Consider the following 25,000-nt stretch of genomic DNA (forward strand, 5'->3'; position numbering starts at 1 on the left):
GGGACTCACTTTAAAGATCAACAAAGTATCCGAAGGTATCATAAAAACAGTCCATATGACTCATGCATCAAATTCCAAGTCTTCTGAAGGCATACAATATGGTGAGAAACAACCCAAAAGTTCTTTTTCAGTGAAAACCTTGTCACATGGACTACCTTTATGATACTTTTGGGTGCTTTTTTAAGATTTTAAGTTAAAGTGTGTCATTTTTCTACCACAGCACAAAATTTATTGTTTTGGCATATTAAAGGTGCTGTAAGAAATTTTAGCATTCTGAAGCTTTCACGTGACTGAGCTGTTGGATTAGCCATGCCCCCTCATTCCAAAACCCCGCCCTCCACAGATGATTTTAAGACCAAAACCGAGCAAAAGAGTAGCATTGTTTGTTCCTGTGGCTGTCAAATTCAACAATGGCACAATAGTGCCCCCAACTGACAAACATTATGAATCATAGCCTCAATGATCTGCTTCAAATACAACACTATGAGAACAGGCAAAATGATTGACAGGTGAAAAGCATCAATGTCCACGGTCTGCAGACACTTTTTTGTTTGCTGTTTACAAAGTCTACAGCTGTCACGCGAGATATCCCAGGACACTTATTTAATTCATATCTTTAAGGGGTAGGACATTTTTTTGCATACTTTTACATTAAAATAAATCACTTATAGCACCTTTAAGATGGGACAGGAGAAAGTATTTGAACATCAAAAAAAGAGTACACACATCAGCTGTAAAGTGAGTCCCTATCAACTGCCATTGTATTCGGAATATTATTTATTTTTTCTTTTGTGTTCCACATAAGAAAGTCATATGGGTCTAGAGGTCTACCAAAAATGAAAATGTATTTACTCACCCTCATGCCATCCCATATGTGTATGGTATTCTTTCTCTGCTGAATACAAATGAAGAATATCTCAGCTCTGTAGGCCCATACATTTCAAGTGAATGGTGACCAGAACTTTGAAGGTCCAAAAAGCATATAAAAGTATAAAAGCATAAAAGTAATCCATATGACTCCAGTGGTTAAATCTATATCTTCAGAAGTGATATGATAGGTGTGGGTGAGAAACAGATCAATATTTTAGTCCTTTTTTACTATAAATATCCACTTTAACTTCCACATTCTTCTTTTGTTTTTGGCGTTTCACATTATTTGTGCATATCACCATCAACTGGGCGAGGAGAATTTATTGTAAAAAAGGACTTAAATATTGATCTGTTTCTCACCCACACTTATATCGCTTCTGTAGATATGGACTTAACCACTGAAATGGTATGGATTACTTTAATGCTGCCTTTATGTGCTTTTTGGACCTTCAAAGTTCTGGCCACCATTCACTTGCACTGCATGGACCTACAGAGCTAAATAAAAATAAAAAAATCTTTGTTTATGTTCTGCAGAAGTAAGAAAGTCATACACATTTGGGATAGCATGAGGGTGAGTAAATGATGAGAGAATTTTCATTCATGGGTGAACTATCCCTTTTAGTGATTCATGAGATCAGAAATGCTTATTTTGACAGAAAATAATAGGCAAACTTAACCAACCGTATGTTTTCATGATATCCACTCAACATTACTCATATTACATGTGCACTTTAATGGAATGAAAGGACATGGACAGAAACATGTTCACATTAAATTTATTACATTTGGAAATACATGCACCATAAACATGCTGATTTAAATCAGTGTAAAGAGTATGTATAAAACTACCAAATTCCCCCTATATTTTCAATAGCATATTTTGGGTTAGTTTGTGTGTTATTTAACCCACTGAAGCAAAAGCACATCTCACCTTTATCCTGCCATACAGTTTTAGGACTCCTATAGTGTTTATCCAATACACAGTTATACAGTGCATCTCATTAGCAATGCCATACAAAGCACATAAACTGAACAGTCTCTGTTGCTCTAATAATGCTAAATGGTTAAATAGGGCGTGGCTTAAACATTTCTTAAGCAAACATAATATAATCCTCAAAATAGTGTTACGAGTTACAGTACTTGTATTTCAAATAGGCAATTTAACAAAAAAGCTAAACTGTGTTAACTCATTATTGTACCTGTTTCAGTAAGAACACAAATGTCAGGGCATATTGTTCATGCAAAAAATAAATAATTAAATAACGAATAATTTTCTAAAGCAAATGAAAACAACTGTTTACAACTATGAACTTTTTCTTCATTTTACAAATAGGAGTGTGATCTCTTAGCTTTGTCATTTGGTGTTTTCATTAGTGTGATAAACCTTTCACAGTACTACTAAACACAGCAGAATAAAGGTACAAACATATAGAAATCTCTACTGCAAACTGCCACTCACTCTTAGCCAAAACAAAAAAAACGAGGTAATGTAACTTTCACAGTGACAAAGAAGTACACAAACTAGATAAACTACCACAGCACAGGACGGTATGGTCCATAAAGGGTGATTTGAATTTCTCAGATATTAACATTTACAGTATCTAGTGTAACTTGTGTTAATATTCTAGAAAGATTTTGCAATGTATGGCTGTTATCAACGATACAAAACTATCTTAAAAATGGCTCAACTCTGTTTACAAGAAACTTTACCAACAGCACTGAATTGGATATCCGGGTATCCAGACAGCCATATCAGAGTCTGCTAACAACAAATTATAAATCTAATCATAACTACATTTTAAATAAAGTCTTTGCTCCTCATGCTCAAAATTGACTAAACAAATTTTGTCCTACAATTGTCAAAAATGATTATAAATTAAACAAAACAAAACACATATACAATCCAATATTATAAAAATGTACAGGCATAAATAGTACCAAAGAGTAATTCGAACTATTGATGAGCTCAGAAAACGTACACAAAAATCTGTAGCTAAAACGGTTTAAAAAGGACATGTCTATCTATGTGCCTGTAACATTTAAAAGTAAGAGGAGTGCCTGGCTGACTCTAACTGTACGTTTCCACTGGTGCGTTGTGAGTGAAGGTGAGCGAGCTTTTTCAATTCATTCCTATGGAAGTCGAGGTCCACGCTCTTGAAGTGGATTGTGGGATTGACAGTGCCACGGAAAAAGCGTTCATTTTAAAATCTGTCATAAGCGCTTTAAAATATGCCTTTAATGCTGGAGATTCTGCTGGATTCAATGCTTTAATCACATCATTATGTTTATTTCTGACTTCAAAGAGGTTTCAAGGCATGAAGTCTCCATTACATTCATTGTGGCTAGATAAGTGTAATAAATCAACACTGTTTGTACAATGTGGGCATTTCAGAAATGAAGCTGGCATCTTTCCAATTGTAATTGCACACATATAAAATTATATTATTGCTCGTGTACTGAAAACAATGAGAGACATACACACCTGCTTTGCATATTACAAACACCCCCCAAAGCGGTAGCTGTCTAGCATGTTGAGCGGAGATGAGCAGAGTTTTTCCGCACCAGTGGAAACATATGGTAACGCTGCGTTTCCACTTGTGCTGAAGAAATCTGCTCAAACCCATTCACCAGCGCTGAGTCAGAATATCCATACTTCTCTACTATATACAGTATGCCAGAAACAGTATGCCAATCGAGCAGTATGTCCGAATCCACAGTATTCATAAAGCAGAAAGAAAGAAATACCTGGATGGCCTACTACTTCCGACAAGATTTTTAAGTGCGGATCGACTGGATACTTAACGATCCCATAATCCCTCAGGAGCTGATGCGAAGTCACATTCAAAACACTGGATTTACAAGGAATGGCGGTGAATTGTGAGGCGGACACCTCTTCTCAACTGTAAGTGATATATATATATATATATATATATATATATATATATATATATATATATATATATATACCAAGATAATTGTTCCTTGTACTTAAATTGTGCTTGTTTAACAAAACCAAAGCAGAGGAGGCCTGGGTAGCTCAGCAAGTTAAGACGCTGACTACCACCCCTGGAGTTGCAAGTTCGAATCCAGGGTGTGCTGAGTGACTCCAGTCAGGCTTCCTAAGCAACCAAATTGGCCCGGTTGCTAGGGAGGGTAGAGTCACGTTGTGTTAACCTCCTCGTGGTCGCTATAATGTGGTTCTCACTCTCAGGTGGGGCACGTGCGTGGATGCCACGGAGAATAGCGTGAGCCTCCTGCGCAATAGGTCTTCGTGGTAATGCGCTCAACAAGCCACGTGATAAGATGCATGGACTGACGGTCTCAGACGCGGAGGCAACTGAGATTCTTCCTCCGCCACCCGGATTGAGGCGAGCCACTACGCCACCACGAGGACTTAGAGCACATTGGGAATTGGGCATTCCAAATTGGGGAGAAAAGGGGAGAAAATCCAAAAAAAAAAAAAAAAAAAAAATCAAACAAAACCAAAGCAGATAGTTTTCATGATTGTTGTTATTACGTTACATATTCGGGTCACCTCAGATGAAGTATGTCCGAAATCTATTCATACTACTAAAAGAACGTACTGTTTTGCCAGCCGAGATGTGCATCCTTCATCAAATACAGTACGCAGTTTCAGACGCAGCACACGGCAGCTTGCTCCGCGCCTCTGTCAATCCCACAATTCCCCTCACGAGTGTGGAACTCGGCTACCGTATGAATGAATTGAAAACACATGCTCAGCTCACAACGTGCCAGTGGAAACGTACGGTAATATGACACTGATAATTAGGCAATGCTATTGCCAGAGAGCTCAGTAGTACATTAAAATGTTACTTGCTACTCTACAACCTACAAGATCAATGGCTTCCTGAATGTTAAAAATTATGGCAGGATCTGCACAGTAGCTAGATATATGCCCTACAACCAATTAAAAAGCATTGATAGAGTTTGGACAGACAAAAAAAGATTTGATTGTAATCTAAAGCTGACTTACCATATCAAGTGTTACTGCAGTGTTAAGATGAAAAATAAAGTATATAGTGTTGTAATAGCTTAAAATGATAATTTAGCATGATGACACAATAAAGTGAAACAAAAAAGGACATACATGTTTCCAAATGATGTAAAAATAAAATAGGAATTGTGGAATGTGGGAGCAGCAGTGCATGCAGATATTCTGGTCCTATAAAACATTAAGGCACCAGAGGTATCAAAAATCTACCTGTTTGGTTTTTGTTTTTCCATTTTATAAAAGAAAAGAAAAGAAAAAAAAAAAAAGAGAGGATCTTCCAAGTAGTCTAAAGGCAGTTTCAGTGAGTGCATACAACATATCATGGAGGAGACAGAACTTAATGGCTTCATGCTTGAGCATCTGTCAACTTCTGCAACAGAGGGATCTGTAGAATTAGAAGTTAAATATTATTAATTATTAAAAATTACTGCCAGCTTATTGATATGTATTATGCAGGTGAATCTCACAAAGAAATGCCTGGGTCATGTTTCAATCAATAATAAAAATAAATAAAAAACAAGACATTATAGTTTGCATTCAGAACACAAAGCCTGCTTTTAGGACCATTAAGATTTTGCATTGTGACATTATTTTTGTTACAATTAAGCACATTACCAAATTCACATTACCAGGGTTGTGCCCCATTCATAATTGAATGAAGAAAACCAATTCAATTCCTGAATTTGCACTGAATTTGAATTGAGGTAGCAAAAATGTTGTAGAATTGTAGTCTTAGCCTCAGACGGCATGCCCGTCTAATGCTTACAGCACACAACACTGGAAAACGCTTTCTCGATCAACTCAGCACAAATCTGATTGGCTGGTTTGATGAAACTTCTGCGAGTAGACGGACACAGGATGTTTCATCAATCCACCTGGAAGGTTCCATGTTGATAGTATGAGCGCTTTTGAGGATGAAATAATCAGAGAATTTGCCCAAGTTTGCCAGGTTAGTGACATCAAATCTTCTTAAGATACTCAAGAGTTCTGTTTAAGGCACGTAGCAAAAAGTAAAGCTGATATCCACGACCAGAGCTGCATTTTCTGCTTTATTAACTTAGTCATGTCTGTGAAATTCTCTATAATGAGATTTTCTGTGCGGCCCTTAGACTCTCTACCCTATTTCTGCAATTCTCCTGTGTGTTTTCTGTGCAATCACTCGCGGAGAGTCACGCGGCATTAAATAAATTATTTTTTCCCCATGTCGGTCTTTTATTATGGTATGATACATCTACGATAACCACGCCCCTAATCACCCCGTAATGAGAAAACGACTGTTATTGGTCGCTTCACATGTCAGTTAGATGGCTTTTCCTGTCTATATGGGCAGCTCTTGGCCAACTGAAGCAGCTATAGGCCCCAGATGTATTCATAGGTCTGGCTACATGAGACTAGTAGAATTGCAATTTGAATTTAAATTTAAGGAAGTAAAACATGTTATCATATTATCACAAGCACAGTCATGGTAGGTCATTTGTTTTTTTGCGATGTCAGGATGAGTTTGTTTCTCTAATAAAATTATCAGTTTGTTGATTGTTTCCCTTGTCGTGTTTAATGTAGCAAGTGTCGAGGTCAGTGCGTGCCATTTTAATGAACTTGCGTTCATGTGATGAGTAAAAATGTGATATTATTGTTTTAAGACAACAAGCACATTGCTTTCCATGAAATATACTGTATGTTTATAGAAATGTACATGAGCTCAGAATATAACAGTTTAAAACCATTTTAATAAAGGAAGCAATATTCATAAGACTAGTGTAAGTTGACAGAGTTTAAGGAATCTTCTTAAAGTGACTTAATTTATGTATTTATTGAATATGTAAAATCATATGAAACACGTACAGCTAATATGTAAAAGTCATGGCAGATTGACATTTAAGTTCAGTTAATTTCCTTAAAATGAAAAATAATTTACTTAAAACAGCAATGCAAACTTAATTTCTTTAAGTTCTACAAACACATCACTTTTTACAGTATTAATAATTAATAATAAATATTATCAAATGTAATCATGTTTAAAATGCCACCTGTAGATGTTTGTATTTCATTTATATCACTGTTTTGAATCTATTTTTATTAAGTTTTCTGAAAACAATGTGGTGGACCATTTCTGGTGCTGTACTGCAAAAACAAAATATTTTGATGACTATGTAAATTGTATTTATTTATTTATTGTAATACTGTAATTAAAATAATCCTGTCCAATGGTATTTTTATTAAAGTGCAATCCTCACATAATGTATAAATACTGTGCTTTATAATTTAAATAATAATAATAATAATAAAAAAACATTTTTCACATTAAAGTGCTGAAAATTTTAGTTCTGGTTTAATTGTCATGAAAATAATATTGATAAAATATTGATGAAAATTATAAAAATATTGTTTTGTTTTTTCTTTAGGGGTGATAGGGGTGAAATATGACCCAGGCTATTTTTGACAGATTTTGTGAGATTCACACATGAACTGAAACATTGGCACAGCATGCTTTTTTACCCATTCAGAAGGCAGGAAAATGTTTAATGTTTAAAACATTCAATTGCCAAGTGAAAAACAAGTGAATTGCCCATCTAAAAAGAAAAACAGTTGGCCAAAAAAAGCATATGACTGTTTTGTCTTAAAGGCCTGGTGTACTTCACAGAGTTTTAGTCAATAGCTGATTAAATCACGTGCGTGATTTAACCTGCACTCTCACCTTGGACAGGTCAACACCTGTAAGTGCATTAATGGACACGGGCAACTCGGCTAGGAGCCTGTTCACCTCCCCAGTCACACGGCTGCCCTCCCCACTCAGAATAACAATCTCATTGGTCTTGGCCAGAGGAGCCGACACTTTGGCAGCGATCTGCGTGTGATGAACATTAGGACAGTTAGAAAATCACAATGTGACAAATAGCAAAGCATTAAATATCAATACAGACCCTGTCAAACTGCATTGGAGATTAATTACATACTTATATGGTTGTCACAATACCAAAATATCAGAAGTCAATACCAATGCAAGTGAAATTGTACTAAATCGTGATGCTTGATACCACAGCATTAATATGCTAACGTGATACACTAAACGTGATAGTAATTATTCAATTAAACAGTCATAAGCTGAAATAATTTAAGAGGAGTGTTTTTCTGTCTTCTGTCAATTGTTTGATTACTAACATATTATTGATTAATAACATGCATTTTATTTTATTTTATTTTAGTATAGACTTGGCACTGAAGTACCAGTGCTTTTGACATCCCTATTCCAAATAATACATTTTCTATTTAACCCTTCTTTACTGTTCGAGTCATTTTTTGAGCTATTTCACTTTTCTTTTTCAAATTAAAAATGGTTTACTTCATTGGAGTGGCACAAGGCTTGGTGACCTTTCCTCTACTTGCCATCTGATCACACAAAAAACAAAAAAACTGGACTTGATTTGAGTGACACTTACTGGTCCGGGTCAAATTTGAACCGGCTTAGGAAATGAATGGGTGAGGCTATAACACTGAGCATTTTTTTTAATTTTATTTATCAAATAAAATCAATCAATCAGCCATAATGCGAAACACCCAATGATGGGGAAAGACTCTAGCACATCCACAATGCAGAACATACAAACACACATACACAGGAATGAATTTGTGAGACTACAATGCAGAGCTGTTTTTTTTTTTTATTTTGTCAAATATCAATCAGCCACAATGCAGCATGCACGCACACATACACACACGCACATACAGATCAAAGTCAGAGTTTGACCCCAGATTACTGCTGTTCACGTCACTGATTTGAATTTTTTTGATGTTTGCAAAAAATGCAAATTTGCCACTGCAAAGTCTTCTGTTTGTACACAAACTGTAATATTGCTGTTCATATCAGTTTATTGCTGTTTGTTTTATTGACATTTTTATTTATTTACTCTATTGAGAAATTTAATTTTGATGTTTGATGTCTGAAATAAATAACAGATAACAAAATGCTTTATGTCTTCTCTTTATAATACCTCCGGTTTGACTGTGAGCATAATGTAGCTTTATCGCAAGAACTGGCACTTCAAAACAAGTGGTTTAAAAAACAAAAAAGCTAAACTTTGGCAAATAATAGTCTTTGATGATGTCTAAGTATATATCCAAATTCATAACTTGTGAATGCATCTAGAAATTAATTAAGTTTGTTTCAACATTGGGTAACAGAGACTAGGCCCATCTAAATCAATGAATCACTATAGCCACCTACTGGAATTAAGTGTTATTTCATGTTAGGTTATGTTTTTATTTTTTCACCAGATGGCAGCAAATGCTCCAAAAGCCTGACACAATCTAATATTTTCTTAATTTTTTACAGAAGTGAAATTAATATATCTCGAATTAAGTCTAAATACCATCGAATTCCAGATGAAAAGCAAAAGAATTTATTGAAATTAATTTTCTTTATAAAAAATCCTAACCCTATTCAATATATTATTACCTTATCCGGGTCAAATTTGACCAAGAACAGTAAAGGTGTTGGCCTGTAATGAACAGTACCCAAGGGTTAACTAATCATAAGCCATCTCTGTTAAACAAACAACCAGAAAAAGTTCCTTCACCTTGGGCAGTGCTTCTAGGACGAGTGCAGTCTTGGCAGCATCTCCGTACTGCTGGTAGGCCTCTGCCTTCAGCCTCATTCTTTCTGCCTCGGCTTTTCCCACAGATGAGATAGAGATGGCCTCGGCTTCTCCAATCTTCCTGATCTTCTCTGCCTCTGCCTGAGCAGTCAGAACTTTCTTCAACCTGTACAATGGCACAAATACATTACAATTAATTTCAGTCAGTGTAACAGATAAATTCATCACACACATAATGGGTATTTTATTAATCAGATGCACTATTTGGGTATGTTACCATGCAAAGAATGTTTTAAGCAAAACATAATTTCTTATTTCTTTCTTGTGATTTTTGGGGTGAAAAGTGACCCGTTGTTTCTGACAGGTTTTGTGAGATTCACTCAATAACTAATAAATTACTAAATTAGAAACGTAAAACTGTGTTTGTAATATTAGCCAGATAAACATATTTCAGGTAAATCCAAACACACTCACTTCTGCCCTTCAGCCAGCTGCTGCATTTTGTAGGCCTCAGCCTCAGCAGGGCGCTTAACCGTAGCGACCAGCTCCATCTCTGTCCTTTCAATCTCTTTCTCCTCAATAGTGATCAGCTTTTTTCTTTGTACCACCTCAATCTCAATCTCCTCTAATCGGATCTTCTGCTGCTCTTTAGCTGCCTGCAGTTCATAGGCCAGCTGTGCCTCAGCTTTCTGTGTGGAAGATACACAAGTCACAAGTTTACTATCACTGTCATCTCAGACGAAAGGTCTACTCACACCAAGACCCAAATTAATCTTTGTTGGGCTAAATGATAACCAAATTCACTTCTGTGGCGCTGATTGACGAGTAGAAAACAAGACGACCAAACAGCTCTGCGAGAGCTTTGTTCATCACGGTGTGAGAAGGTCCAAAGGCATCATTTGTTTCTGTTCAAAATCTTGTTTCCAACGAATATTCGGTCTTGGTGACCAGCTGATGACCCTGGATAAAAAAATGAGAGAAATCAAACCCAACCTTAGTGTTCACTTCTTGATTGAAATCAGCTTTCTGCAGCTCCAACTCTCTCTTGGAGTCGGCCATTTTAGTGTCTGCCAAGAACTTGACATCCATCATTTCTTTCTTCATTTCAGCTTCCTGATCAGGAAAAACACAGAAGCTAATGAGCATCTCACATTTATTGGATAAATGCATCAGCACTAGAGAGAGTGAAGCCACAAGTCTCTTACTCTAATCCCTGCATCTCTCTCTGCCTCGGCCACCCCAATGTTCGCATCCCTTTGGACAGCAGCCGTTTGTGTCTTCCCAAGAGAGCTCAGGTAGTCCAGCTTATCATACACATCCTGTAAGGAAGAACAAATGTACAGCAGTGATTAGGAAATTATACTTAACATAAAAACAGTTTAGATTAATATCACTGTGTAAGTTTCCTGTTTCCTTTTATGCTGAAACTCCAGCATTAATACTTCATGAGCAGCAAAAAAAAAAAAAAAAAAAAAATCAAATCATGACTATACTGAACAACCAATGGCTATGTACTATAAGAGCACATGTCCATAAGGATGTCCGATACATATTTTTCACAAAAATGGCACTTTCTCAAACTGGCAACGAAAACGATGATCGCTAAAGATCATGTGTGCCGTGATTGTTCTCTATGCTCTAAATTTGGTGCTGACTATACACAAACGTGTCAAAGAGGGGCCTTATTTTTAATTTTGTGATTGATTATGTCGTGATTTCGGTGGTATTTTGCGGTCTGATTCATCACAGCAACAAGCTCCACCACAGTGCACTGTGTCTTTCTGTCCAGGGCAGAGACAGCGCTTAACACTCTGGAGACGAGCAAACACACCAGGGTAGTCGGTTTAGCCAGCCAAGATAAAAATTTAAAAAAAAAAACAGTGGTGCGTGCTTAATAAGATAATTACGATAACCTGAAGGAAGAGCAAAGACATGCGCTCTTTCTTTTTTTTTTTTTTTGGTCATTTAACTTTTTTATTTCAGATTTTTAATAACTCTTACATCAAAAAAAACAAACAAAACAGAAAATATAAAATTCAAAACTTACACAAAAAAAAGAGAGGAACAGTGTACTCTAAGTATCCCAGAAAACTACTCCATCTCTTTTTCTCAATATCATTCCTGCAGCATTAATGCAGCCCACAATATCCAAACCAGATTGTGCTTTAGAAATCCCCTTACGTAGGACAGACTTATCTCCAAGAAGACAAAATCTTGGGGAACAGGGTAAGGACTGGTCTAACCACTCAATGGTCTTAACAACTTTTGTCCAGAGATATGCCTTCTGAGCATTCTTTCACTGAGCTGGCAAGCAAGTCTTTACATAATGACAAAATATTAGGCATGTCATAAAATCTTGATATATATCGATTATTGATCGGCATGTTAATTTATCTATACATTTTTGAGGCATCAATATATTAACATTAGCCATCATTTAAATCAGAAGCCTAATATGCATGCTTTCCGCTTCTGTTTAATGACTGGCGTAATAGCGTTGGGAGACCACAAGGGGGTGATGTAACATTTACTGAAGCAGGTCGCAAGGCACAGGTATAACAACATAGGATGGGTATTTTAGAACTCTTTATGTATCTTTAAAGAGTTTTCATTCAAGCTGTCAAACATAAAAAGACACTTTGTAACTGATGCATATACACAACACATTTACATAATATGATCCACTGATAATGTGAGTAAATAATCTTTGTCCTTTGATAATGATTTGGGTCAAATTTAATGGAAAACTATGCGAGTTACGCTTCGTGGTGCTGCAGATTTCTGAGCAGGCTCAAGAGACAGCGATAGGGGTGGGTAAAAATATCTATTTTTCTGGTGTATCGCGATCTTTATTTGAACAATCTCGATGTCGATTCTAATAAATCCTAAGATCGATTCAAGTAAAGCACATGCCAAAGCTGGCTTTGACACGTGATATGCTTTAAATGCATTTGCGCGGTGCAGTTGAATCCTGGTCTTCATGTAAGTATGGTGCGTGACATAACAGAAGCTCGCGATAGTGATGTGCTCTGCTCTATTGTAGTGTATTTCTAGAGCACGCGCTTCAACCAGGCTTCCCTCACTATCTGCGCTGATCACAAGGCTTACCTTGATATCATAGCGCAGACTTCTAAACTTAAGACCTATTTGAATTCTGAAAATTTCTAGTTTAAAGCCCTATTGAGGAAGACAAGAAGTCAAACATCTCAAACAGCCGGAACAGCCCTGACATTCTATTCAGCACTAATGAGGAAAAACACACTGCATGTGCCAAAAAATAAATAAATAATAATAATTTAAAATCATCACTCTTGGATACATTAAGATTTTACAGTAGTTACAATAACTATGGTATTTTGACAGAAATGTTATAGTTTAAAATAATGTATTATACATTTTTACTACAACTGTGGCAGGTTTTAAAAAAAAGACTATCTACATTGACCTAACCACAGTAATTATTACTTAGCGTAAATCATTAGGAGCCTGATGAAAGAAAAATGATATCTTTTGAGTTGGAAAGAAAATGTTTTACTAGCTATGTCCCAACTCAGTAAAGTGCTATACTGTAGCATCAGAATATAATAATTAGCCCTATAAAAATAAGGTGTTAATTATATTTAGTTTGAATTCACATAGTATCTTAAAGTAAACATTCAGTGTTGAATTCAAAAGGTTCCGGATGCTAAGATTATGCAAATTATGCAAGTAAACAATAAACATGTAAGAAAATATATACAGTGCATTCAGAAAGTATTCTGACCCCTTCATTTTTTTCACATTTTGTTATGTTGCAGCCTTATGCTAAAATGCTTTAAATTATTTTTTTTCTCACATCAATCTACACTCCATACCCCATAATGACAAAGAAAAACCCAGATTTTTGACCACTTTGCAAATTTATTAAAAAGAAAAACTGAAATATCACACTGACATAAGTATTCAGACCCTTTGCTATGACACTTGAAATTTAGCTCAGGTGTATCCCATTTCTCTGGATCATCTTTGAGATGTTTCTACACTTTGAATGGAGTCCAACTGTGGCAAATTCAATTGATTGGACATGATTTGGAAAGGCACACACCTGTCTATATAAGGTCTCACAGCTGAAAATGCATATCAGAGCAAAAACTAAGCCATGAGGTCAAAGGAACTGCCTGCAGAGCTCAGAGACAGGATTGTGTCGAGGCACAGATCTGGGGAAGGCTACAAAAAACAATTGGCTGCACTGAAGGTTCCCAAGAGCACAGTGGCCTCCATAATTCATAAATGGAAGAAGTTTGGAACAACCAGGACTCTTCCTAGAGCTGGTCGCCTGACCAAACTGAGCAATCGGGGGAGAAGGGCCTTAGTAAGAGAGGTGACCAATAACCCGATGGTCACTCTGGTTGAGCTACAGAGATCATGTGTGGAGATGGGAGAAACTTGCACAAGGACAACCATCACTGCAACATTCCACTGATCTGGGTTTTATGGAAGAGTGGCCACACAAAAGCCTCTCCTCAGTGAAAGACACATGAAAGTCTACTTGGAATTTGCAAAAAAGCAAAGTCAAAGTCCTCTCAGACAGTGAGAAACAAGATTCTCTGTTCTGATGTAACAAAGATTGAACTGTTTGGCCTCAATTCCAAGTGTCATGTCTGGAGGAAACCAGGCACTGCTCATCACCTGCACAATATCATCCCAACGGTGAAGCATGGTGGTGGCAGCATCATGTTGTGGGGGTGTTTTTCAGCTGCAGGGACTGGGGGACTGGTCAGGGTTGAAGGAAAGCTGAATGCAGCAATATACAGAGATATCCTTAATGAAAACCTGGTCCAGAGTGCTCATGGCCTCAGACTGGGCTGAAGGTTCACCTTCTAACAGGACAATGACCCCAAGCACAGAGCTAAGCCAATACAAGTGTGGCTTAGGGACAACTCTGTGAATGTCCTTGAGAGGCCCAAACAGAGCCCAGACTTGAACCTAATCAAACATCTCTGGAGAGACCTTAAAATTGCTGTTCACTGACGGTCCCCATCCAACCTGAGAGAGCTTAAGAGGATCTGCAGTGAAGAATGGCAGAAAATCCCCAAATCCAGATGTGCAAAGCTTGTCGCGTCATACCCAAAAAGACTTGAGGCAGTAATCGCTGCCAAAGGTGCTTCAACTAAGTACTGAGTTAAAGGTCTGAATACTTATGTCAATGTGATATTTTAGTTTTTATTCTTAATAAATTTGCAAAGTTATTTGCATAAGGCTGCAACATAACAAAATATGAAAGAAAATGAAGGGGTCTGAATACTTTCTGAATGCACTGTATATACGCAATACAATATCTGCAATTTGTCATATATTAAGACATCATATTTATTGGGGCCTGGGTAGCTCAGCTGACTACCACCCCTGGAGTCGCGAGTTCGAATCCAGGGTGTGCTGAGTGACTCCAGCCAGGTCTCCTAAGCAACCAAATTGACCCGGTTGCTAGGGAGGGTAGAGTCACATAGGGTAACCTCCTCGTGGTCGCGATTAGTGGTTCTCGCTCTCAATGTGGCGCGTGGTAAGTTGTGTGTGGATCGCGGAGAGTAGCATGAGCCTCCACATGCTGTGAGTCTCCGCGGTGTCATGCACAATGAGCCACGTGACAAGATGCACAGATTGACGGTCTCAGAAGCGGAGGCAACTGAGACTTATCCTCCGCCACCTGGATTGAGGTGAGTAACCGCGCCACCACGAGGACCTACTAAATAGTGGGAATTGGGCATTCCAAATTGGGAGAAAAGGGGATAATAAATATATATATATATATATATATATATATATATATATATATATATATATATATATTTATTGATGTAATGCATGTCATTTGTGCATTTTTAAAAATCTAAAATGTGACCAAAATTAAAAAACTAATAATGAAATAAAATTTGTCAAACAATATTTTTTTTTAATTGCGATTAATCACAAAATATGCTTCATTCAGATGTATTTATTGTTTTTCGGTCATTTACACACAACCTACCCTACAACAGAAAATGAACACAGCACAATTCAAAATATGTAAATAAAATAAAAATTAAATTAAATTAAATTAAATAAAAAAAATATATATATATATATATATTAGTTGTATGTGTATTATGACAGGACATATTTGTTTCCTTTTATGGTGTTTTAACAGACATGTGGAGTGGAGTCCAGTGGAATTAAATGGCTCTGGTCATGTGACTATTTGCACCACTCATGCGGAAAAAAAATCTTCACTGTCATTTACAATAGACCTTTTTCACACTCCGGGTTTTGGAACACGGAAGTAAACGTTTGCAGGGTAAACTTTGACAGCAGTGAATGGGAGTTCACAGCAAATATTATTTTCACTTACTCATTTGCTCCAAGACTAAAAGAAAAAATCCACTATTACGTTTGAATGACTTTCCAGAAGAGGAAAAAAAACAGAGAGTAGTGGATTAAGACAGTAAAATGGGAGAAGATGCCACATTTACTGTCACTCTCTCAGCAGCTGTAATAGAAACCCCCTCGCAGCTGTGGTAATTCATTTTTTAAAGCTAATACCAGGGTAATATAACACAAAGCATTATGTTTTAAATTTACATTCAATATTTAAAAAAATTATAATATTAAAAAAAAAATTACGATTTACGCTGTTAAATAAGGTGGAAACGCGTTATCACAATCCGTGACAAAGCTCTATTGACAACTCTGTGTAAAATACATCAACAACTCCTTTTAGACACCTTTCACCCCATTCGGTGGGATTAAATGGGCTAATAACAGTGTAGATTACCTGCAGGGTTCCAGCATCTTCTGCTATTCTACACTGGCTTGTGCACTATCAAACGCACTATTTACAGAGACACTGTGACAGAACCTTGGAGACTGTACACAGCAGGGTTTCCGTTAGCTGGAAATGTCTGACAAATTCAAAAATTATTTGCGCTGCCACGGAGGACTTTCCCGACAGTTTGCGAAGTTCAAAGCAGCCTGCATTATTCCCGTCTCGCGTGCCAGTTTAAAACTCTTCCTTTAGAGCATCGGTTGATTAATAGGCGAGTAGATCCTGAAATTCATGCACAAACTCAACGGAACAGTTACTTGATGATAACATGTAAACAAACAACATAAACGAAAGGCTCACACCTGTTTGGGGTGATTCAATCAGAAGTGGACAAGCGAGACATCACCATTATAACTGATTGTATTATGCTCCTTTTTTTGACCACTTGTGTTTGGATTTCGTGGGAGAGGCTCTGGTATAATGACACATTAATCATTAGGCCTATGTCAGTGTATTATTGCATGATATAGCGCAAAAAGTAAAAGAAGAAAAAGAAAGCACTTAAACACGCACCGTTTCTCTTAATTATACTTGCATTTAATCTAAGCACAAACATGATATTACAAGCAGAATTCAAAGTAATTTAGTGTAATACCTGAATTAAGATGAGTGGAATTTTCTGGAAATTTTCCCAATTTATCCAGCAAACTTTATCATTCCTGGACACGTTGGCCAGCACTAAAACTCTGGTGCGCAGTGCAAGGCAGGTGTTCATATGGTGTTCATGTCACGAGCACTATCTGTGTTTTTTGTGTGCTTGTTTCATTCTAAATGTTCCCCTTCTTTGCTAAATTGATAAAATGCTTGGCACAGGTCTCAGCATGTCTCCCACCATCTTCTTCACGACGGTCAATGCATGGTTTATTATAAGGGTCATATAAGGATGTGCGTTAACGACGTAAAAAAAAAAAAAATAGTGCCATTAAAGGAATACTTAGACAGCTCTAAAAATTTATAATTTAATATTGTACCAAGAAGGTCCCCTGTATTATTTACAGCTTTAGCTGAGAATTTCTTTAATGAGCAGCAATAAGGACAATGTAACTGAAATATACCCATATGAATCGATATTGAATCAAAATCGCAATCAAATCGAGAGCTTTTGAATCAGAATCTCATAGAATCTGGAAATCTGTATCAATACCCAGCCCTAGACGGCGAGCCCACGGTGCGTGCGTACATACTTTCATAGAAAATATATTTTTTTAAATAATAATTTTAGAATGCGACATGTCGTCCATCAGACACATCCGGTGTGCGATCCCCTTTAATTTACCCTGCTGCTCACGCTTTACCAAATTTTTGTTGAGAAACATGTTTGAAAAGACAAAGACTATTGTGCAAGGGTAGCCCTACTTATATTTCCCAATATGTAATGATAATCATCAGGAAAATCTTCCTATTATCAATGCGTGAAAAAGGCATCGATTCCAAGTCTACAAAATGAGTCATTATATTCTGAATATCCCATTTTTGCAATACAGCAGCCAAAGACGTCTGTCTGACATATTTATATATCTCCCCCTTTTGAGTACTCGTGTAGACAAAATGACCAAAATGCCCATTCGTAGCTGGTACAATGAGTTCTTTTGAGGAAGAACTAATCTCTGGATTTGCTAAAGTATGCCAGGTATGTGGCATTAAATCTTTGAAAGATATTCAGAGTTTTGTTTGAGGCACAATGCAAATATATGACATTTAATTTTTTTCCACACTGGTCTATTATTGTGGTATATGCCTTTTTACTAAATGTCACGTAAAACAAAATTGTGAGTGGTCTGACAATCTCTTCCCCTTTTAAGTTATTCTGGGGAAATATAAGCTACAAAGTAGACCAGAATTTATACAGATAGTCAAACGTCAAGCTCTGCAAGACTAGAGTGAAGGTACTTTGGTAAGTGACTGATTCAGCATTCACACTGGCCCTCAGTTTACCCACTTTAATAGTGAAGCTGAGGATCTCAATGCCCATCCGACCCACATCAGGAGCTGCGACTTCCCTCACCAGCTGGGCAAACTGATCTCTGTCCTGGTAGATCTGCTCCACTGTTAAGGTTCCTGTGGTTATAAAAGCAACAAAACATTAGCTTCACAGAGTCACAAACAAATATGTTTATTTTAAAGGAGGCTATTATAATTTAGGTTAGTAATTTATTAACCTAAGATAGAACGTAAATGTCCCTCCAGGGTTTGCAGGACCACAGCCTTGATTTCCATGACAGACTTTCCCAGAAACTGCTCACAGGCAACAGCCAGCAAGTCATGGTCAGTCATAACCTTGACCTGACAAAAAGAAGAGGTTCTTTCATGTAAAATTTAATTTCTATTGCTATTTTGAAATATAAATGGTGTACTATGTAAATATACTGTGACTTTCATACCTCAAAACTTCCTCTCTATTCCAAAATAAATATTTATTGAAACTAAGAGGTACAAATGACTTGTTCTGAACTTCTGCAACTTTTTTTTTTTTACATCAAACATTTACACGTTCACCCACTTTAACATGTCAACAACACCCATTTGGTGTTCAGAAACATGGCCCACCCAGTCACAATAAAGTAATAAGAAGGAAGCAGGATAGATACTATTACACAATATTGGACGATAACATCAGAAGAACAAGATACATTATTCTAGTTGCAAAATAACTAATGGTTAAAGTAAGATTTTAGGGGAGGTTCGCAAAATATTGTGCTGGCTGTGTGTAGCACCTGCAGCTCTGCATATCCGTCCAAAGGATCCCAACGTTTGAAGTTGAAGTTTTGCGATTGTTTCGTGACAATGTATCTGTCACAATGTAAACCAGATTTTACAAAGAGCATTACAAAGAAGATGAGGCAGCGACAAATATATTGGACCCAACAGGAAACCCACAATCCGAGAGTGTTGTTACTCATTTCACATGTGAAAGGGCCTTTACATAGAAGTCTTAAAAGAATAGCACAACAATGGTTAAGAAACCTTTACTAGCATTATAAATGGACTTTACAGGAAAAACATGCTTTTATGTTACGCATGACACAACAGAGCGTAACAGTGCCTGTCCACTTTTTCAACCGTCTTAGTCCCAGAAGTATTTTTCCCATTAATTTCTTCCATAGGGATTTCATAAAATCCTTCAGAGAAGAGTTATAAGCCATGAACCAAACCAATGCAAATGACGTAATCGAATTTAAAAACGATGGAAAAATACAAAACTATTGATTTTATTAGCTCTAGTTTATACTGTAAGTTACTGTAAAAAATCTACTCCCTTATGAAGAAAATGAATAGGATTTTTACTTATGGAACCAGACTGCTGCACTATATACAGAGGCAAGAAAAATATGCGAACCCTTTGGAATTGGCCGGTTTTCTGCATTAATTGGTCATAAAATATGATTTCATCTTCATCAAAGTCACAAGTATAGACAAACACAATGTGCTTGAGCTAACAACACACAAACAATTATAGTCTTTCATGTCTTTATTGAACACATCCCATTGAACATTCACAGTGCTGTGGAAAAAGTAGGTAAACCCTTGAATTTAATAACTGGTCAATCCTCCTTTTGCATTAATAACCTCAAACAAGTGTTTTCGCTAGCTATGGATTAGACCGGCACAAAGTTCAGAAGGAATTTTGGACCATTCTTCCATGCAGAACTGCTTCAGCAAAGCCATATTCTTAGGTCTGGGCTCTGACTGGGCCACTCCAAATCATGATGCTCCCTCCACTGTAATTCACCACTGGGATGATGTTTTCATGTTGGTATGTGGTGCTGTTTTTACACCATACATAGGGCTGTGTGTTCTTCCCAAACAATTCAACCTTAGTTTCATCAGTCCACAAAACATTTTCCCAGGAGTGTTGTGGATTGTAAGGTGGCCTTTGGCAAACTTCAGGCAGGCAGGAATGTTTTTGCTGGAAAGCAGCAGCTTCCTTTGTGGTGTCCTGCCATGGACACCATGCCTGTTTAATGTTTTCCGTATGGTAGACTCATGAACAGAGATGTTAACCAGTTCCAGTGATTCCTTCAAGTCTTTAGCTGTCACTCAAGGTTTCTTTTTTACCTCATTGAAAGTTTTGCTGTGTGCCCTTTGAGTACTTGGCTGGACGGCCACTTCTAGGGAGAGTAGCCACAGTACTAAATCATCTCCATTTATAGACAGTTTATCTAACTGTGGACAGATGAATATCTAAGCTCTTCGAGATAACTTTGTAATCCTTTCAAGCTTTATGCAAAGCAACAATTCTTGATTGTAGGTCTTCTGAGATCTCTTTTTGCAAGGCACGGTCCACGTCAGCAGATGCTTCTTCTGTATAGCAAACTCAAAATGTTTGAGTGCTTTTTTATAAGTAAAACTGTCAAAGTAGCTCTAACCAACACCTCTAATCTCGTTTCATTAATTGGATGCTAGGTTTGCTAACTCCTGACTCTAATTAGCTTTTGTTGATGTCATTAGCCTAAGGGTTCCTATACATTTTCGAACTTACACTGTGAATGTTTGAATGATGTATTCAATATGTACAAGAACAATACAATGATTTGTGTGTTATTAGTTAAAACAGATTGTTTTTGTCCATTATTGTAACTTAGATTAAGATCAAACCAGATTTTAAGACAAATTTATACATTATAGAAATGTAATAATACAAGTGATAACACAATAACAAATACAGCTGTGGTTGGACTGGGAGAGAATTGCCATGTTCAGAATAGCAATACCATATTCTTAATATTTCTTAGGAATATAGATCATACTTAGTAAGAAATAGTAAGAATCTTAGCCAATGCTTACTTGAGCGACTCCTGTAACTGTGATGGCAACTCCTTCAGCTGTCTCCACATCTTCACACTTTGGCTGTAATGTCATAATCTCTAGTGTAATTCTAGTGAGAAAAAATACCAGAGGGTGAACAAACGTACTATTAAACTAGAGGTAGACCGATATATCGGTTTGACTAATTAATCAGTGCCGATAGTTGCTTTTTGGAACTATGTGATTGGCAAAAATCTGTTGATAGTTGCCGATAGTTTTTTTTGTTGTCGTTTTTCCTCTGATAATTACGTTTTTTTATATTGAAGAGAGGGCATTCAAAGAAAAATTTTACTATATGGAAACATCCCTCGTCAGCACATACATTGTGTGTCCAACTTAATATATTGTGAATAACAATAATATATAGGCTATAAAAAGCTTAATTTTGGTAAATATTAAAAATAGAGCATTTCAACAGAGCCATGGCTCCGTCAAAATAAAAGTCCCGGTGTTAGTGTTAAAAGTCCTACGTTATGCACCCAGTCTTCTTTTTTTTCTGATTCTTATTGGGATTTTTTACTCTGGCCTCTATGTCTAGCCAACTAAGAAAATGTTATTACATTCTATGAACTGATTTTAAAAATGATCGGCTGATTAATCGGTTATCAGCTTTTCACCACCTTAGTCATTGTTCTCTGCAAAATCCACTAACAGTCGACCTCTACCTTAAATCACAAGTAAACTATGGTTAAAGCAAGAAAAACCTGATTTTCAAACATTGTTAGCGTTGCAGAATTCAAACAATGGGACAACAGATGCCATGGACAACAGTCGTAGCTGACAGGAAGTATGCATTCAGTAAATGTTCAACAGATAAGTGTGACTGATCCATAGACAAACTCATAGATCAGCCAGTTCAGCTGATCATGGAAATTAAGAAATGCATCCACTACACTGTTCTAAACAACAGTGAATGTATGTGATTAAAGTTATCTCAAGTCATCTTTAAAGATCTCTATAAAGCATGCACAGCCAAACTGGTTTGACAAACACACCTGACAAGGTGGAGCGTTTAGCTTTCTAAGGTCAAGCAAACATGCATTACAGCGAACTTTTAACTACTGTTAGCACAGCACATGGTGAAATATGATCCTGTGATCTTTTACTTATTTGACTGCCATTACCTTTGAGTGTTGGATATAAGCCACCATGCCCACGCCCATCCTCCCACCACATAAGTCTTTTCATCAGACCCACAACAGGCACCTGCACATGAACAAAAAACAACAACCTATTCAAATCTACAACAGTGTAACAGCAATGATAATCCCCACTGAAAAAGTCAAACATTACAAGATTATGATTAGTGTCAATGTTGAACTAAACTTGACATTAACTAGAAAAAGGCACAGTGGCAGTACCATAGTATCAGATGGCAATACAATGGTACTTTGATGTAAATCATGGCACTGTTTAAATATTTAAGCATCATGTATTTACATGATACTCCTAGGTATTTTAAAGATTAACATGGTACAGGGGAACAAATTATTGCCAAGGTATTACCATTCTACATGTCCAAAAATAAAGACATGGTACTTTTGGTTGTGGCAAAAATCAGTTTAGCCACAATATATCACTATGAAGCAATACTGTGGCTGTTTCTATGAGCATAATCAGTAATGAATGGATTTCAGAGATATTAAATAATAATTCAGAGTGTACCAGGATACAACTAGCAAACGATTCATGAAGGAAATTATTTGCTATACTGAAAATCACATTTCAATACGAAAATAATTAAACAAATAAAACGTCGTTTAAATTTATGACAGCAAATTGGTTTAATTTTTGAAAATTGAATATATATGCGACTAAAAATAATCAAAAACAGTGATGATGAATGACTCGTGCAAATGCGGAAGCTGAGCTAACGTCAATTTAGCAAGCTAAGGCACGACAATTTGACATTATTTCCCTCATAATTCACAATGCATGCGAAAGCAAACACTGAAACATAAACTTTAATACATTTTAATTGCAGGAATCATAAACAGATAAAAAAAAGACCCTCATTACTAGCTATAGCAAGCGCACATCCATCACGATACCTGATACAACGAGCGCTTCATTTGGTCCAACAGTCAAGCAGCAACCCATACTTGCATTTAAATTAACAATAATTCCTTTCTTATGAATTCATATATCGTCAAACAATCTGTAACAGTTTGTCTAATGGCCTTTTAAGAGCCCACCGCCCTAGTAAGAGAATAAATGTTTGTCAACACAGGCAACCCTGCCCACCACAAGAAGGAAGGAAGGGAGGTGAGTGATTGTGTATGGCTGCGTGTCAAACCTTATAAAACTGAGTACCTAAACAGCACTAGACAGCACTACTGAGCACTCGTCTGGATCGCCCGAACGCTTAAAAGCGCTGTCTAGTTAGGCCGCTTAGTAGGTTTCAAAGCACCGCCGATGTGTTGTCATGATTCGTGTAAATACTGACTGTATTCATGTCTAGTCTCTTTTCACAGATTAGCAATATGGACAAATCGAGTACATTGCACAATTTATATAATGTTTTAGTCGTTTTCAAAAGAGTAAACAATATCTTTTCGTGCTTTGATTTGAGAAGTTTGAAGACACATGTCTAGACGACATTTTACAGTATGGACGTGGCATGTGATCAGCCTACCCTTACAAAAAGTACTGTGGTGTTTGGTAATACCATGGCACTTTGATACAGTACCATAGTAATGAATGATTACTGCAAAGAAAAGAGTACCATGGTAGACAGGGTTGTGGAGTAATGGAATACATGTAATGGGATTACGTATTTAAAATACAAACTATAAGTAACTGTATTCCACTACAGTTACAATTTAAATAATTGGTAATTAGAATACAGTTACATTCAAAAAGTATTTTGATTACTGAAGAGATTAGTTTTCATTTTATTGTCATTTGTTTCATTTAATATTTAGTCCTTTCAGATGGAAAATATTTATACATATAAATGATGCGATCCAAAGTGCATTTGAACAGCGGTGAAACACTTTCTTATGATGCGTTACATTCATACGAGCAGACAGAGAAGTACATTTGAAGTAAGTTTGGAGCAGAAGAAATAGAAATAAACCTTGTGTAAATTGTCAGCTTTACGCTAAGCTAAAATATTATTTCTAGCCATTTTACATGCACGTTACCAGGCACGATCATATTTTTATCAAGAAAATTCATGTTAGATCATAATTTATTTTTCTCTAGTAAGACCTTTGATATTAGGGCAAAAATCATATTCTTGATAATATTTTTTTTTTATTGTTTTCCTATAAAAATATAAAAAAATCCTTAAAAAAGATCAATTTGATTTATCTTGACACCGCATAAGATATTTAGGTTTTTCAGAGCATGTATTATATATATATATATATATATATATATATATATATATATATATATATATATATATATATATTATGAATTTTAATCAAAACTACCTTCCGTTATTATTTCTTTACACACAAAATATGTTGCTCCATCATTAATTAATAAAAAGAAAATCTTTTGCCAATCTTGTGACCAAAAAAAGCACATTTTAAGGTGTGCCTTTGGCCCCATTGTACCCTACAGTCAGGGTTGTGAGGGTTACTTTTGAAATGTATTCCACTACAGATTACAGAATACATGCTGTAAAATGGAATTTGTAATGTATTTCATTAGATTACTCAAGGTCAGTAACATATTCTAAATACTTTGGATTACTTCTTCAGCACTGGTAGATTTTTTCACTTGTTTTGACTATAAAAACTCTGCCAGTACAATAAGACAAAATACACATGTTAAAAATACATTCTCTGAAAAACATAAATATCTTATGCAGTGTTGTTTCTAAAACAAGATAAATCAAATCTTGTTTTAAGGATTTTTAGATATTTTTAC

The 25,000-nt window shown here is 36.3% G+C and overlaps 1 protein-coding gene across 1 annotated transcript; it reads right to left on the reverse strand.

Moving 5' to 3' along the window:
* Positions 1-1,630: 1,630 nt before the first annotated feature.
* Positions 1,631-23,373, reverse strand: LOC127422345 (flotillin-2). Its single transcript, XM_051665802.1, has 11 exons — positions 23,170-23,373; positions 22,243-22,324; positions 21,098-21,188; positions 18,472-18,595; positions 18,252-18,370; positions 10,680-10,793; positions 10,468-10,587; positions 9,949-10,163; positions 9,457-9,640; positions 7,578-7,727; positions 1,631-5,267 (listed from the first exon to the last, which is right to left on the reverse strand). Exons 1-11 carry the CDS (start codon positions 23,216-23,218, stop codon positions 5,229-5,231), a joined length of 1,287 nt encoding a protein of 428 aa, XP_051521762.1. The 5' UTR covers positions 23,219-23,373; the 3' UTR covers positions 1,631-5,228.
* Between the last annotated feature and the right edge of the window lie 1,627 nt (positions 23,374-25,000).

The sequence above is a fragment of the Myxocyprinus asiaticus genome, chromosome 31, assembly GCF_019703515.2.
Source record: "Myxocyprinus asiaticus isolate MX2 ecotype Aquarium Trade chromosome 31, UBuf_Myxa_2, whole genome shotgun sequence".
NCBI lineage: Eukaryota > Metazoa > Chordata > Actinopteri > Cypriniformes > Catostomidae > Myxocyprinus > Myxocyprinus asiaticus.

Coding starts and splice junctions, on each gene's coding strand:
- LOC127422345 (XM_051665802.1), bottom strand. CDS start 23,218: ATGGGTTGCTGCTTGACTGTTGGACCAAATGAAGCGCTCGTTGTATCA. Junction 18,596..21,097: donor CAGTTACAGGAGTCGCTCAA/GTAAGCATTGGC, acceptor TCTTTTTGTCAG/GTCAAGGTTATGACTGACCA. Junction 10,588..10,679: donor AGAGAGATGCAGGGATTAGA/GTAAGAGACTTG, acceptor TTTCCTGATCAG/GAAGCTGAAATGAAGAAAGA.